At 35.1% G+C, this 15,591-nt stretch overlaps 2 protein-coding genes across 4 annotated transcripts in view; one reads left to right on the top strand and one right to left on the bottom strand.

Annotated features, from left to right (window-relative positions):
* The window catches only part of LOC115879311 (protein HGV2), a 76,403-nt gene that overhangs the window by 44,731 nt on the left and 16,081 nt on the right, over nt 1–15,591 (bottom strand). The gene's annotated exons all lie outside the window — the stretch shown is intronic.
* The window catches only part of LOC115879312, a 61,123-nt gene that overhangs the window by 37,112 nt on the left and 8,420 nt on the right, over nt 1–15,591 (top strand). For all 3 annotated transcript variants that reach the window (XM_030896077.1, XM_030896075.1, XM_030896076.1), the window contains exons 2-3: nt 7,034–7,342; nt 10,134–10,376. In XM_030896077.1, the coding sequence (XP_030751937.1) occupies nt 7,228–7,342; nt 10,134–10,376 (358 nt within the window). In that variant the 5' untranslated portion in view covers nt 7,034–7,227. The remainder of the gene's footprint in view (nt 1–7,033; nt 7,343–10,133; nt 10,377–15,591) is intronic.

Here is a 15,591-nt window from a genome sequence, read left to right as displayed (position 1 = left end):
CAATCTACAAAATGTGAGTCAGCTGCATTTTGCGGGGATACACTTTCGGGTGAGCATGATCCTCATAGATTGTGTAGATACACCGTCGAAAGAATCGGCGAATTGGTTGGTGGAAATCGCACCTAAGCTTAAAAATTGGCAAGGGCCGGAACTGGTTGCAGTGAAGGGAGAAAACATCCCTAAAGGGGCGGCTATCACGGTCTTTCTGCCGAGAAGCAAGGGGAAAGACACCACCTACCTGCTGAGCCTTATCCAGGGTCAGAACTTCAATGTAAGGACATCGAGTTGGCGAGTCATCAACTCGAGGGAGGAGGGTCATGGTCAGGTCCTCCCAATAGAAACTGAGCAACCTCAAACCAAGGTGGCAATAGAGAAAGAGAGACATAACCTCTATTATAGATACGGGACAACACCGGTATCAGGTCTAAGCAGAGACCAAGTTAAAGAGGTGGAGAAAATGGAAATAGATTCTTCAGCCTCCACCTCACGGGTACCTTAGCCGGAGACAAGATCCTCGACTGTGAAGGGCACGGAGGGCCAAACTCCAACCGTGGAAGGGTGTGTACACTTGGAGGAAGAACTGTTGAGGAAGATGGGAAATACCCTGTCCCCTCTACAACAGGGGTATGATGGGTTATAGACTATGTTATGACTCAAGGAAGGGGGACACAATAGATATTTAAGGACGCAGTGATTAACTCCCCCTCTCACTCATTCTACATTCTATCCAAATAAATTTTTTGGCGTTCCAAACGAAATTCGTCAATTCCAATATACTGTGTTCATATTCACGACTTAGACGACGCATGCGCACGGGTTTCTGACTAATATGCGATTCGCAAACCATGTTAGCATAATCAGCCGATGATAGTGTTAATCATCTGCTGATGCTGCTAATACGGTTAGCAAAACGCGCGTCCACTGTTAAGAGTAAAGCCCTTTCATGTATGGTGGTGAATTAGTGTTTTATTTTGCAGTAACACCAAAGGTTCCAACACTAACTGGATTATTAGTAAAAAGTAATTAGATTAAAATTAGTTATTTTTATGGGCTCCAAGACAAGTGTGTTTGCTGCTGACTCAATATTATGGGATAGATACCCAGCCGGTACGGTCGCTTTATTTATTTAAATAAAACTATTTATTTATCTAAATAGAGCAATAAGCCACCACTAACCTCAAAGAAGGCAATCGATGTACTTGTAAAAAACCGATGACGCACATCACAAATCACAAGTACATACAAAGAGGTCGCCTACGCTCTGTATAGAGAATAAAACTGTATGAAAGAAGATACTTTAAGATACCAGCCACATAAAAATAGCATTAAAAGTTAATGATTTAGGATTTAGAACAGCAATTTCAAAGTTCTGTGCGCACCTACTAAGCGAACGACAGCCAAACGAACGACAATCTCTGAATATGAATTTTTTAGTCAATAGCTTCGTTAAAGTCAAGTAGAATAGCATAGCAATTTTATCTTTGAATCAACTTACCTCAAAGAAATTGAAGGGTGTGGATAGAATTTTATATCATCGAAGTTTTCAGTTCAACGCCGAATTGGTAATCACTCCATTTGTATAATAAATTAATAAAGGTCAACAAGTCTATACATTGAACAAAATTCAAACACATTGTATATCTAAAGATAAAATATCAATGACAAAAAAGGAACTGTTTGATTGTATGTGAGGAATTACTAAAAAACTAATGAACGGATTTTGATGCCGTTTTCACTGTTTGAAAGCTTAAAGCCGGGACCCCATTATTCACGTGTTGCGACGAAGGAAAGAGTGTACACATGAGATCTGGGACAGACGAATCGCCCATCACACGTGTGATAGCGTGGTATGCCGTGACGTGGGGTGGCGTGTTGCCTAGTGTATACGCAATACATGTAATTAAATGGAAAAATATATGCACAGATCTTCATGACGTGGGTGGCGTGGCGTGGCATGGCGTGTTGACTAACGGGGTCTCGGCTTAATATGGCGGTCAAAATACAGCCTATAATTTATTCGGTTAATTTCATAGGGGGATAAATTTATATAGGAATCTTTATTTTCTTCATCGAATTTACTTAAAACTTATAGTTACAAAACAGTTTAAGCTTAAAATATCACAACGCAATTCGCTAAAACCGAAAACTCGTAATACAAAACTAAACTGTCAAAAATAATCAAAATATCAATAAATAAATATGGCAACATGACACTTTTTACAGCAGAGCTACCACCTAAATCACCAGCGGGAAATTTAAATTCCAGTTAGTCAGCCCCGCGTCGAATATGTCCATTGTTGGCAATAATGAATTTAATAATCGCTCCCTCAATGACGAAATTAAAAGTTTATTTGGTATCGATATACTTAGTATGACAGATCATATAGAGAGACACATCAGATACTTTACAGATAGGATCTATCTATCTCTCTTCGATAGATATATAAATGATTTAATAAACATTATAAATTTCGTTTATTTGTCAGTGTCAATACTTATAAATATATGACATTGTTGAATATAATATACAGTCCTTTTTTGTTTAGTTTTCGTTTTTAGTCGATATTTTTCTCTTTTTGTTAAACTATAATTATTATTGTTTTTCTATTATAGTCTTCAATTTTTTATCGGGTTTAGAATATATGTATTTTTTGGTATCTCTATATTATTTATTTTGCTATATATTTGCTTTTTAGCGTAGAATGAAAAAGTGGCTGACGGCCAAATCTCTGATCCTTTGTGTACTACCCTAACCTAACCTAACCTAACTTTTATCCTCAAAATTTCATTCGAAATGCTAAAAGTACTTGGAAGAAAATTATAATAAATCGAAAAAATATTAAGTCTTTAACACCCTGTAGCTACGAAATAAAGCAGAATCGGACGTATATATATATATATATATAAAAACAAATCTTATTTTTACGTGAGGAATCTCCCTACGAGAGATGGCACATGTTTTTTGAAACACCCTGTATAATAATACAATCTAATATGCTAATATATAACATTATTATGTTTGTTGCCCTTCTCACAAAAACATAACATGTACAGCATAGTATTGTGTAAAAAGAAAGTAATAATATACTGATCTTTCCTATTCCTATATAATCATGAACCGTCATATATCATTGTAACACAACCTTAAATGAAAAAGTAAATTATTCAGAGCTACTGGTATCAAAAACAAAATGAACGTGCATTTGCGATGACAAAACAAAAGAGCATTGCTCCGAAGGCCTACTTAGATGCCCTAGTTTTAATTTACCTTAATGTGAAACGTCAATAATCTATAATAATCCTTTTCAAGGACCTAAGAAAAAGTAATGCAATACGACACCGACAGAACTATCTGCGTGTTAAATATGATAATCTTTTGTCTAACCATGACATATGAATGAGTTATTGTATAAATTTGAATAAAATTATAAATTTGCCGTAAAAAATCAATGGAATTTACATTAATACTAAATAATGAATGCATATTATTTAATAACCTGTATGAATAAAAATATAAAAATGAAATGAATGCTGCATGTTGCGTTGGATTACTTACGAACCACGGTGTACTGGATCGATATAGCTAATTTTAATTTGTTAGTAATCATTTAAATAATGTCATTAGATAAAGAGACAAATTAGAAAACATATTCGGTGTATTGAAAATACATAAGTAAGGATAAAATGTCGTAATTTATAGAGCTCTAAAGGTACGCGCACACTGACCAGCGCCGCACTCGCCGCACGAATCGCACTTTTTTTCTTGTCGCGCACACTGTGCCGTACCGAACGCGCCGCATTATTCGCTATTTTGTTTCTTTTTGTCCCTACTACACTCGTATTTTCCAATCGAATTTCTCATCAGTCGATTCCGGAGTCCTGTCTGCGGTGATAAGCGTGTTTATTAATATTTCTCGGCAATAAATAACAACGAACAAGAAATAATTATGAGCTCCTTGCTAATAGAAGAAGAAGAAATCACGAGAAAGAATCGAAAGTTATAGGTTCACAATATTTGCAAAAATCCACATTATTTCCATATTTAATTGAGGATGAACCAAACATTTTTCAAAATGAGCCATGAAAAATTTGCTTTCTTAGCATACCTATTGAATTTCTCCTCTTCGGCTACCTACGTAGAGTGGAAGGAATTGCATGTGACGTCAGCAGCACTAGCCGCATTTATCGAAAATCATTCTGGCCCAACAATGCTGGCCGCATTTTCGTCGATGCGATTCATGCGGCTCTGGCTAGTGTACGCGCCTTCATTGAAAGTAACACAAACAATATTTTTCTTCGGTCGATGCGGTTCTGGTCAGTGTCCGCGTACCTTTATGCGGCATTAATATGGTATTATGTCTAGTGATGGGAAAACCCGATTAATTTCAATAATCGAGTACTCGAGTTTCAAGCGATTTCAATACTCGAGCGAATACGGTTTTTCGCCCGTCGTTTGTACTTGCAACTCGTAGCGTCAAGCAGTAAGTTGCGTGCGCTGAGCACATATTATTTCGGTGATGAATAGCAAGTAGCGAGCGACGAGTAATCGTTTGATTTAGTTTACTTTGAAGTATTGTCGATGTAGGTTGTTATAAAGTTTATAAAAAAATGAGTTTACGAATTAAAGTTGATATATTTATATACAGTTTGCTCAAAAAATTAAGAAAATTGGGCAAAAATAAAAAAAAATATAAAACTTTAAATTTGACGAAATTTTTTTCTGTTTCGTGTTTTTGCATCTGATTGAATTATGTACACAGAATTATAATATTTTCTCATAAGTATCAAAAATGTAATATCTAAATAAATGTACTTCAGTAGAAGTACATAATGGGACTTTTTATCGTCATAATGAATCGATATGATTTTCCGACTAAAAACAAATATTGATCCAGTTCCTAAAAGCCCAGCTAAAATAAATTTTCCTCGCTTACAAAACAAACAATGCGCCCGCCCATTTTGTCCTATCCAAGTCCTATCGGATATCCCGAAGATTATAAAAAAATCACGTGCCATAAATTTTAACTTGAATTACTTAATATACACACAAAAAAAGAAAACTAAAAAAACTATGTGTTTTTTTTGAGTTTTGAATTATAAGCTTCATTCAGAACCTCCCAATTAGTAGAATAAATGTGTTTTAATTACACTTTATACTTTTTAGTTTACGATCATTCACAATGTCTAAAAAACAAAATTAATATTAATAAAATATCCTAGCAATAGCTTGCGGTAATTTGTTGTGTCCATAGAGAAAGCATAATATTTAGCTTATATAACAATAAAATTTTTGATTTCTGAAAATTATTCTTGACGGGTGATGATCAAATGCCAAAATTACATTCCTCGCATTTTCTTATGTATAAATAGTGTAAAAGTCAAAAGGTTGTTAACTATTTCCAACTACCACTAATTATGACGTTCTGAATGCTTACATTAAAATTAGGTGAACAAACTTCTATGCTAATTAAAACCACTAATTTATTCCGCTGATTTCGAGGTTCTGAATAAAGCTTTATTAGAATCAAAACATAAATGATGTCAAAAAATATAAACTTATGTTGTTCAATACAATATAATTTCTGATGCCACATTATGATAAAATATTATACCGATTTTTGCTTCGGTACCAGTTATGTTTGAGTTTTTTTGCACAAACACTAAAGGCGGACTTTCACGACTCGCCTACTTGGCAAGTACGCCAATATGTGCGTTACTACTAAACCAAACCAAATCCTTGGCAAGTAAACAGTACAGGCGCATCCATGGATACCGGTCGTTCCGAAATTATCGTTGCTAGTGATTCTTTTTTCTTTTTAAGTTCTTTTACTGTACACTGCAATACAATTTCTATGTTCTTTATGTTTGGCCAACCATATGAAGGGCTCATTTTCGTATAAATGCATAAATTCCAAAACAACATAATTTGAAGACTACACGGGAAAAACCAGCTTTGTCCATTTTAATTGGATTTTATTAGTAATAAATAAACATTCTTTTATAGGTACTGAATATGTTGTATGATCGAAAAAAATAGTTTTGAAATGGCTTGGAAATGACGAATTATTGACATTTACCATAATATTTTACATATGAAATAACAACGATCTTCATTTCCAAGCCAGCTCTGACGCCGTTCTTTGTTTAATCATATAATATTATATTAAATTGTCTAATAGAAAATCCGTATTATTAACGTATTATACCCAAATCCGTAAATCTACGGATTAATCAGTAGTTATGGCAACACTGTATCCGGCTACCATTCACTCTGTTGACTGACAGCAGAAGTACGGTTCAGTCAGCGTTGCCAATCTTTGTGGAATTCCACAAAATGTGTGGAATTCGTAATAATGTTGTGGAACGTTTGTGGAATAGAATAAATGTGGAACTTTGTGGAATTTTCGGAATTATTCCTTTTTTTCTTTTTTTCCCTTATTTAGCTAATAGTAAAAAAAACATTATAGGACTCATCATAATTTTACAGATTTCTGTAAAAAGAGCGTCACCGTCGAGGTCAGCAGCTAGGTTCGGTATTTAGATCTGCAAGCAATCCGACGAAATTTTCGACATATCACATATCACACGTCACTATATAATGTAAAATCCCTTTAAGATCACGTGGTTTATATAAAAAAAATGTCGGATTGGTCGCAGACCTAAAGGCCGAACCTGGCTAGTGATTGTGGAATTTTGTGGAATTTGGGTATGTTCGCCGTGGAATATAATTTTGGACCATTGGCAACGCTGGGTTCAGTATCCTTTATCCGCTGCGCTGTAAGTGACTATCCACGCACAATAGCGCAGAGCCAAACTAAATGTCGAACAGGCAGGGTGGCGGTGACGCTAGCTACATCTCGGACAGGTTTTGTGCCACGAAATCGCCCATAAGTTGCGCATCTTCTTCAATCAAAATAGTGCTCTTTGGTATTAGACCATGACCTACTGCGGCTTAATTCGGATGTAGTATAGAGGCTGTTATAGCGAAAATTTGTTTTGTTTCCTAAATATTTATTTATTCTCTCATTTGCAGCGTTGCCAACTGTGACGTTCGTTCCCCGCGCCCCGACCCGACGCACGACGACGTTCGTACGGGCCGCCCCGAAAGGCCTGGCGCGCTTTGTGAGTTGCCGGGCCGGCGGAGGGGGCGGCTGCCGAGCGCTGACCTCGTACAAGGGCGGCCTGGGCGACTACGACCTGCTCATCGTCGACTGCGACCCGCCGCCGATGGACGGCAACGCCGCGGGGGCGACCGCAACCAACGACAACGTCGCAGCAACGGAAGACGGCGAAGAGGCGAGCTGGAATTGTAGCGTGCATCCCAGTGTGTTTTTCTTATTGGGTAAGTTAGGGCAGACACTTACATTGGCTTCAAACTAATTAAAGCAGCCAACATGACAGTTTTCGACTTTTATTAGCAATCTCTGTCGTACATAAGTCATTAGTCCCCCATATACCAGAAGATTTGGTCCGCGGACTTGGCCTGTCACGTATCAAAACTCTCGTATTTTGGTCGGCGAACTTGGCCTGTCGACATAAAACGGTCCTTCACGTAAGGATACGATCTGGATGCCAAATCGCACAGTTCAAATTATAAGAGTCCACGTTTCTCATAAGAGTCCAGTCTCACTAGTCTGAAAAAGTAGCAAAATAAGCGTTCGGCATTTAACGTTTTATGTAAAACTAGGTATTTTTACACAAATAAAGAAGGAAATTAAAGATAAAGGATTATACTATCTAGATAAAGGATTATACTATCTAATAAAGGATCCGTATTGTGGTACATTTTTAGACAACTTTTAAAATTTTCTGTATGACCATGAAAATTTTCAACAAAATATTCCTTATGTTTGGACTAAATTTTCTCGAAAATAATGACATAATTTAAAATTCCATTACAATACGGAAATAGATTGAAGTTTTGTGATTACAGTAATATATAATTTATATGGTTTTGTAACAAATTGCTCGCTTTTCTATGGCAAATGCTGAAGCTCTGCAAACCTTAATCAAGCCTTAATGAAAGCACGTGTGTTTGGAATTTTAGGTGTAGCTTAACACGACAAGATCGCGCTAAGCCTTAGTCAGATTTTTGAAATATAATATATATTTCCTTCAGCCACACACCCGCTTTACCCGACCCCTGAGAGCGACCCGAAAGTACAGCGTAATAGACTCTTAAGACCAAATCAATAGCGTTGCTTTCATACTACACGTTCAGATTTTGTAAATATATATAATATAAATATATATATATATATATATATATATATATATATATAGATAATTTTGTCAGTCTATAGTATAGTACAGTTCCCGCCGATCTCTTCGATAAGATTTTTATCGAAGCCGCCACTACACGTTGATTTGGACTGAATCGAAGGACTGTAGAGTTCTCAGAGAGTCTCTCAGATACCGTTGCGTGTAGGATCATTTTTATAAGTCCGCGCCGACTTTATCCTTCGTTTTTTACACCAATCTAATCTGAGAGATCAAGTCTGCGGATTTGTCCTATGACAAGCTTGGTCAGAGTACCAGTCTCCATAGTTTTCATAAACGGAGCTTAATTGGGTTTCGGAATCCGACTTGTTTAATATCATAAGATAAGCGATATCTAAGTAGGTACGCAAAATTCCATTAAATGACCATAAATCGACTAGCCGTCTAATGAATAGGCTGTGATTAATAGTATATTATTCAACGAGCACATAATGGTGGCTGTTACTCACGCGGATAAAGTTTATGTTGTTGTATAAGGTTATTTATCATAAATCATCCAAGTGAATAACAGCCATTATATGTGAGTAGAATACTATACTTTATCCAGGACTATCAAAAAAATTTAGATAATATTAATATACATTTTTATTTTTAATGTCAAAAAAATATCACGAGTAAGTAACATGGAAACAAAACATTGAAATCTTTCAATGTTTTTGCAATGTACATTAATGGTAATGTTTGAATGTTTGACAGCTCTTGTTTGGAGTTTGGATCGAGATATCCGTGGAAGCGGTGAATAATGAAACCATTATTCACTAGTGAATAATGAATATTATTATTATTTCATAAACTCATGTATAATAATCAAATTATAGACGAGTCGTGGATAAAACTGTTTAATCCCCTGCTTATTCACATGGTTAGCGAGAGATTAGCTAATTAGCTTTAGATTAAAACTTAGTATCAGAAAATAATATATTATTCAACGAGCATATAATAGTGGCTGTTATTCACGCGGATGAAGTTTATGACACGAACCGCAGGCGAGTGTCATAAATCATCCAAGCGAATAACAGCCATTATATGCGAGCAGAATACTATATCCAGGACTATAAAAAATTTTTAGATAATATTAATATAAGTTTTTATTTTTAATGTCAAAAAAATAGCAACCACAACAGCGTGACAATGCAACGTGACGTGGCATTTCAATGCTTTCATAGCCACCGTTGTTTTTTATTTTGGGCGTACAATCGCATTCCAAACCGGTTTGGATCAAGCACAGCTCTTGTTTGGAGTTTGGATGGAGATATCCGTGGCAGCGGTGAATAATGAAACCATTATTCGCTAGTGAATAATGAATATTATTATTATTTCATAAACTCATGTATAATAATCAAATTATAGATGAGTCGTGGATAATAGTATATTATTCAACGAGCATATTAATGGTGACTGTTATCCACGCGGATGAAGTTTATGACACGTGCCGCAGGCGAGTGTCATAAATCATCCAAGTGAATAACAGCCATTATATGCGAGTAGAATACTATATTCAAAAAAATTTAGATAATATTAATATAAATTTTTATTTTTAATGTTTATTATATAATATTGAACGAGTATAACGAGTAAGTAACATGGAAACAAAACATTGAAATCTTCTTTAACTAGGTAGCTACCTAATTTAGCTTTAACTAATTAAAACGCAATTTATTGATTATTAATGGTAATGTTTGACAGCTCTTGTTTGGAGTGTGGATCGAGATATCCGTGAAAGCCGGTGAATAATGCAACCTTTATTCACTAGTTGAATAATGAATATTACTATTTTTTCATAAACTTATGTATAATAATCAAATTATAGACGAGTCGTGGATAAAACATATTATTAAATTTCCAAACTTTAGGTACACTGGTGCTTACAACCTGCGCGACCGGAATGTTATGCGCAGCCATCATGACGGACCACTGGGAGGAGGTGACGTGGGACATGGACAAACTTGAAACCCTAGCCAATGGAAGTGTCAGGTTACAGTGGCTACTCGATCGTACCGTAGCGCGAGTTTCCACGAACGATATGCGGGACCGCACGATAGCTTTCCTCGTACCGATGCATGGAGGAATATGGACGTTGTGTCTTAGCTTAACAGGTAAACTTAACTAACTCTTCTATTAATAATATGTAATTAAGTTAAGTTTAAAAGAAAATTTGGAACCAAACAGTTTTATATTCGGAGTAAATGGTTATATTTTTTATATTTTTGTAAAGATAACTTGGGTATAATTACTCCAAAAAAATCCTTTATGGGTATTTCGCCACTGCACTGCAAGAAAATCTACAAAATAAAATAGTTATTTTTTGTAAATTTTTTGAACACTTCTGCGTTAAACCTAAACAGACACTGCTTGTCAGAAGTTATGTTTAGATTTATACAAATTTGCCTAACAAAGAAAAAAATGCTTAACGTTTCGGAAAGTTTATTGCTTTCCGTCGTCGGAAGAAACAAAAATACAAAGAATAAGAAAAAAACTATTTAAAATAATATTTAAATTCAACTATTCGAGAACACTTTACTTTTTTAAAACAGATACGTCTACAAGAAACCGTTGACGTTCTGTTAAAATGACATTATATCAAGTTAAACTTCAATTAACAATTACTACCTGATAACAATTACTTAATAAGGTAAAACCAAAATGCCCCAAACTGTCTGTATGATTATTTGTAAATTTTACGTATGTTATGTTCTTTAAAATCAAAGAGCGATTCCCATACATTACTAACATCTACAGATGCATGGGCAATACATTTATTTTTATGAGATTGAATTAAAAAAGCCTCTTTTATTTTTCTTTTAGGGGCTATCGCTTCTTTCATTGTACTTTAGGCGCTATTAAAATTTATTCTGTGCCCTGTGTTCCACGAATGCTGACAAATCTTAGATTTGTGAAAATCTCCCTTTCTTAAACAATTTTTATGTTCTTTAATTCTAACATTTAAGGGTCTAGATGTTTCACCAATGTAAAATTTATCCCATTCACATAGTATTTGGTATATTACATTTTTTGTTTGTTGTTCTGTATTCATTGGTTTAGTATGTGATAAAATGGATCTAAGTGTATTAGCAGTGTCCGTTTAGGTTTAACGCAGAAGTGTTTATAAAAAATAACTATTTTATTTTGTAGATTTTCTTGCAGTGCAGTGGCGAAATACTCATAAAGGATTTTTTTGGAGAGATGAATCCGCCACATAGGTATAGACATTTTGTATAATTAGTTTAGTCATGAGTGCATATTTTTAGGGGTGGTAAATTTTGGTCCCAGGAACACATTTTGAATATATTCAAAATTCAGAGATACGTAGAGAAGTAAAATAACTGGGATATTTTGGGCTTGGTTCTTGTTTGAAAAATGGTAAAGAGAAAATATGTTTTTTAATCAGAATCTACCAGCTCTAAAAATATGTGCATTATTTAATACTCACCCAGTATAACCAAGGAACACAATCAGTTAAACTAAACTATCTGAAAGATACAATTTTAGGCTGGAAGAGTAAAAGAATATCAGACTGCAATTACTTTAGATACAAAAACAGGATATCTTTAGAGGATTGCAAACCGCAAGAATATCACGGCGGTAAGTGAAGCGCGAAAATCAGTAAAATCATGTAAAAGTTTTCACTCCATTCAGTACGATTCAGTACGAAAGAGACTCCTATAACTCTTATATAGGGTTACCAGATGAAATCTTGTCCACCCCGGGCAAGCCTTCCCAAAAATCCGGCAAAATCCGGACGTCATAATTTTTTACAGGCTAGGGGCAAAAAATAATTTTTACTCCAAATGCTATTTTTTTCAAACGCCACAAATCATTTTTTTAAACAATTTGAAACGTTCCGAATATTATAAAAATATTTAAAAGTAATACCTTGAAAGTAATTATGTATCGAGAAACTATGGTTACGCTCGTTGAATTTGACACTTTATGTCAGTTTAATAATATATTTTCACTATATTTTCGTACTTTTGTGCTTAGGCGTAAAAGTGTTTTATTTTTATGCCTAGGCGTTAAAATTATTTTTTTAAGTTATCAGTCACGTCACAAAAATTAATACTTTTCTGAAGTTTGAAAAAAAATTCAATTATAACTTTCAAAATTTAAAACTTACGAAGTAAAACATTGAATTTACATTGCGGTATTTATCGACGATTTTTTAACTGTATTAATTTGTAACTGACCGACCACCGGTTGGTTGTTGCAGAATTAGTAGTACCATTCCAAATCAGAGCCAGTAGTATTGAACATACAGAATCACAAGAACTGGAAATTGAGGAATCTGAACGTGTTAAGTACAAGCTTCACTTACTACACGATGTCAGTATTAAATGGCTGTACCAAAGAAGATTAAATGGAGCCCTAGAGGAAGTGAATGCCTGTAGTGATGTAGAAATAGAGTATACTAACTTAAAAACCTTAATTAAAAAAGTAGCCTTTCAAGTGTTAGGTGAACAGAACATGCAGCAGAAAAGGGATGAACCAGCCTGGATAACTGACAACATAAAGACCTTAATAAATGAAAAACAAAAATTCTATCAAAAATGGCTCTCAGACAGAACAGAGACTAACTGGGGTCATTACAAGCAAAAAAACAGAGAGGTACGAGCCGCTATTAAGATAGGAAAAACGGATATGTGGGAAAGATGTCAGCAAGTGGAAAGTCTATTAGGGGGCGCACGGAGTACTGAGGTCTGGCGAACAATCCGACAAATGAAAACCAATCAAACGGACAAGCTCTTGAATAAAATTGATATAGAAAAATGGCGCAACTACTATGCAGAATTACTAACAGAAAACCGACCAGAATTCCAATCTGCAGAAGAGGAAGACAACCTTGCGGGCACTTTAACGATCAGCGAAAGAGAAGTACATATAAGTCTCAAAAAAAATGAAAAATGGACGGTCACCAGGTCCTGGTAACATTGCAGTAGAACTGTTAAAGTGTGGGACCGAGAAATTGCGCTGGCGCCTGGCAGAGCTGTTCAACCAGTGCTGTCTGCAAAATAAACTACCCCAAGAATGGAGAGTGGCTCATATAGTGGCTATCTTTAAAAAGGGAAATCGCAACGACCCCGGTTGTTATAGAGGCCTCAGCATTAACAGTTCAGTAAGCAGGCTTTTTGGAAAAGTTCTGCAGGGTAAGCTCAGAGATAATATTGGTGACAAAATCTCGGAAGATCAAAACGGGTTCACACCGGGGAAATCTTGCACAGATAACCTCTTTGTCCTACAGCAGGTGATGGAAAAAAAGATAGCAGTAGATCAAGAAGTCCATCTAGCGTTTATTGATTTGGAGAAAGCGTACGACTCTATTCCTCGCAACAAGATATGGGAAGCCTTGAATATTTTAGAAGTAGATAGACCCCTACTTTAAGATAATAAAAGAGCTCTATAAAGAAAATAAAGCGTACGTTAAGATAGGACACAGGCTATCCAATCCAATAAATACCACAAAAGGGTTGCGACAAGGATGCAGCTTATCACCTCTAATCTTCAATGCTTACTTAAAAAAGTAGAAAAAAGACTCAAAGTCTCGGTCTCAACGTTTATACAATGTTAAACTGTTACACGTGTTTCGCTCATATACGAGCATCATCAGACAAATACAATTAAAATTATTATATTTTTTAGTAGTACAGTTTATATTCTGATAGTAAAGTATTAAATAATTCTGGTGATTCAAAAAAAACAAATATTTAATACTTTACTATCAGAATATAAACGAAAATAAAATTAAAAAGTCTTTGCTCTGACCCGGATTCGAACTCTGGATCCTCGGTTCGTGGTCGGAAACTCTACGCACTGCGCTATGGAGACATGTTCGATTTACATTCAATACTAGAATTTAAAGGACTATTAAAAATATAGGATCTTCTTTCAATGCGCAGTAGGGAACGCAACGTTTACCGGCAGCCAGACGGGTCGCATATTGTTCAAGAGAGCATAGTTAAAGATATATCAAAGAGCCAGACGTCTTAAAATACTTGTTTTTTCGACGTTGCTAGCTCTCGTACTATAACATCCGGACGTCTGGTAATCCTACTCCTATAATGTAACATAGAAACTCATGACTCATGAACTAACATGGTAAATAAAAGTAACATTCCCATACAAAAAAAAAATATTGAGAATCAATGCTCAAATCTGAAAAGTAATGCCTCTAAGAGATTTTAACTAACCCTGATTTTAGTACTGAATATTTTATAAAGCAAATCTTATTTAATTCCGTTGCGTCTAAAAATCTTGTAACTTTGAATGTTTTACGAGACGGTGGTAGAAGAAATACATATTTCCGTCGTTTCCTTTGATTTAACAAGAATTTATTCAAATAATTCACCAACCCCAGAGCAATGGAAAGAGAATAAGACGCATTCCGTAGAATTTTTCAGTTTTATATTTTCGTCGAAAACTTCGGGAAATCAAATTATCCAGACGGAGAACGAGACGGCGGAAAATTTTCGCGCAAAAATAAAAAAGAACAACGCCGAAATTATAAAACAAGGGAAGTTAACAACTTCTTTAGTGCCCTCTCCCGGTTCCAGACAATTTTTCTTAAGGAAAATTTAATTAAAACCGGGAAAATAAGAATGGATAGAGTAGATTTCCTCGGTAATAAAGAATATAAGACTGGTTAAGTCTTTATGGTATTAAAAGGACCGTTGTCGTTTAAATAATCTGATAATAATTTAGAGTTTATGTCGAAGTTCTAAAAACGGTTCAGTTAAGAACAAGTAACTGGTTTCAAGTTTCAACATAGATAATATGTGAGGCAAATGAGTGGTAATTGAGAGGCAATATGTGAGGCAAAGTTGAGGCAGTGGTAATTTCCCAATACCTGCACATGTGCTCGTAAACACTCGTGTGTTTTCATTGGCTATTGTAAGTATAACACCCTAGTGTTTTCATTGGCTATTATAGATCAAAACTTCATTCAGAACCTTGAAATTAGTGGTTTTAATTATGCTTCATTCAGAACCTCGCGATTAGTAGAATAAATTAGTGGTTTCGATTACACTTTATACTTTTTAGTTTACCTAGATCATTGACAATGTCTAAAAAACACACAATTAAAATTAATAGGATATCCCAGCAACAGCTTGCGGTAAGCACTTGTAACCATCTTATAAAACAATCAACACTTTATACTTTTTTAGTTTACGATGATTCACAATGACAAGAAAACACAATTAAAATTAATAGAATATCCTAGCAATCTTAGTCAGTTGAATCCATGGAGAAAGCCTAATAATTTAGCTTATAAAACAATACATTTTTGATTTATAACCACAATTTCTCTTGACGGATGAT

Source organism: Sitophilus oryzae, unplaced genomic scaffold, assembly GCF_002938485.1.
Source record: "Sitophilus oryzae breed Bouriz unplaced genomic scaffold, Soryzae_2.0 scaffold_1576_pilon_pilon, whole genome shotgun sequence".
Taxonomy (NCBI): Eukaryota; Metazoa; Arthropoda; class Insecta; order Coleoptera; family Curculionidae; genus Sitophilus; species Sitophilus oryzae.
The sequence above is the reverse complement of the archived record's forward strand: the minus strand, read 5'-3'. Positions and strand labels throughout refer to the sequence as shown.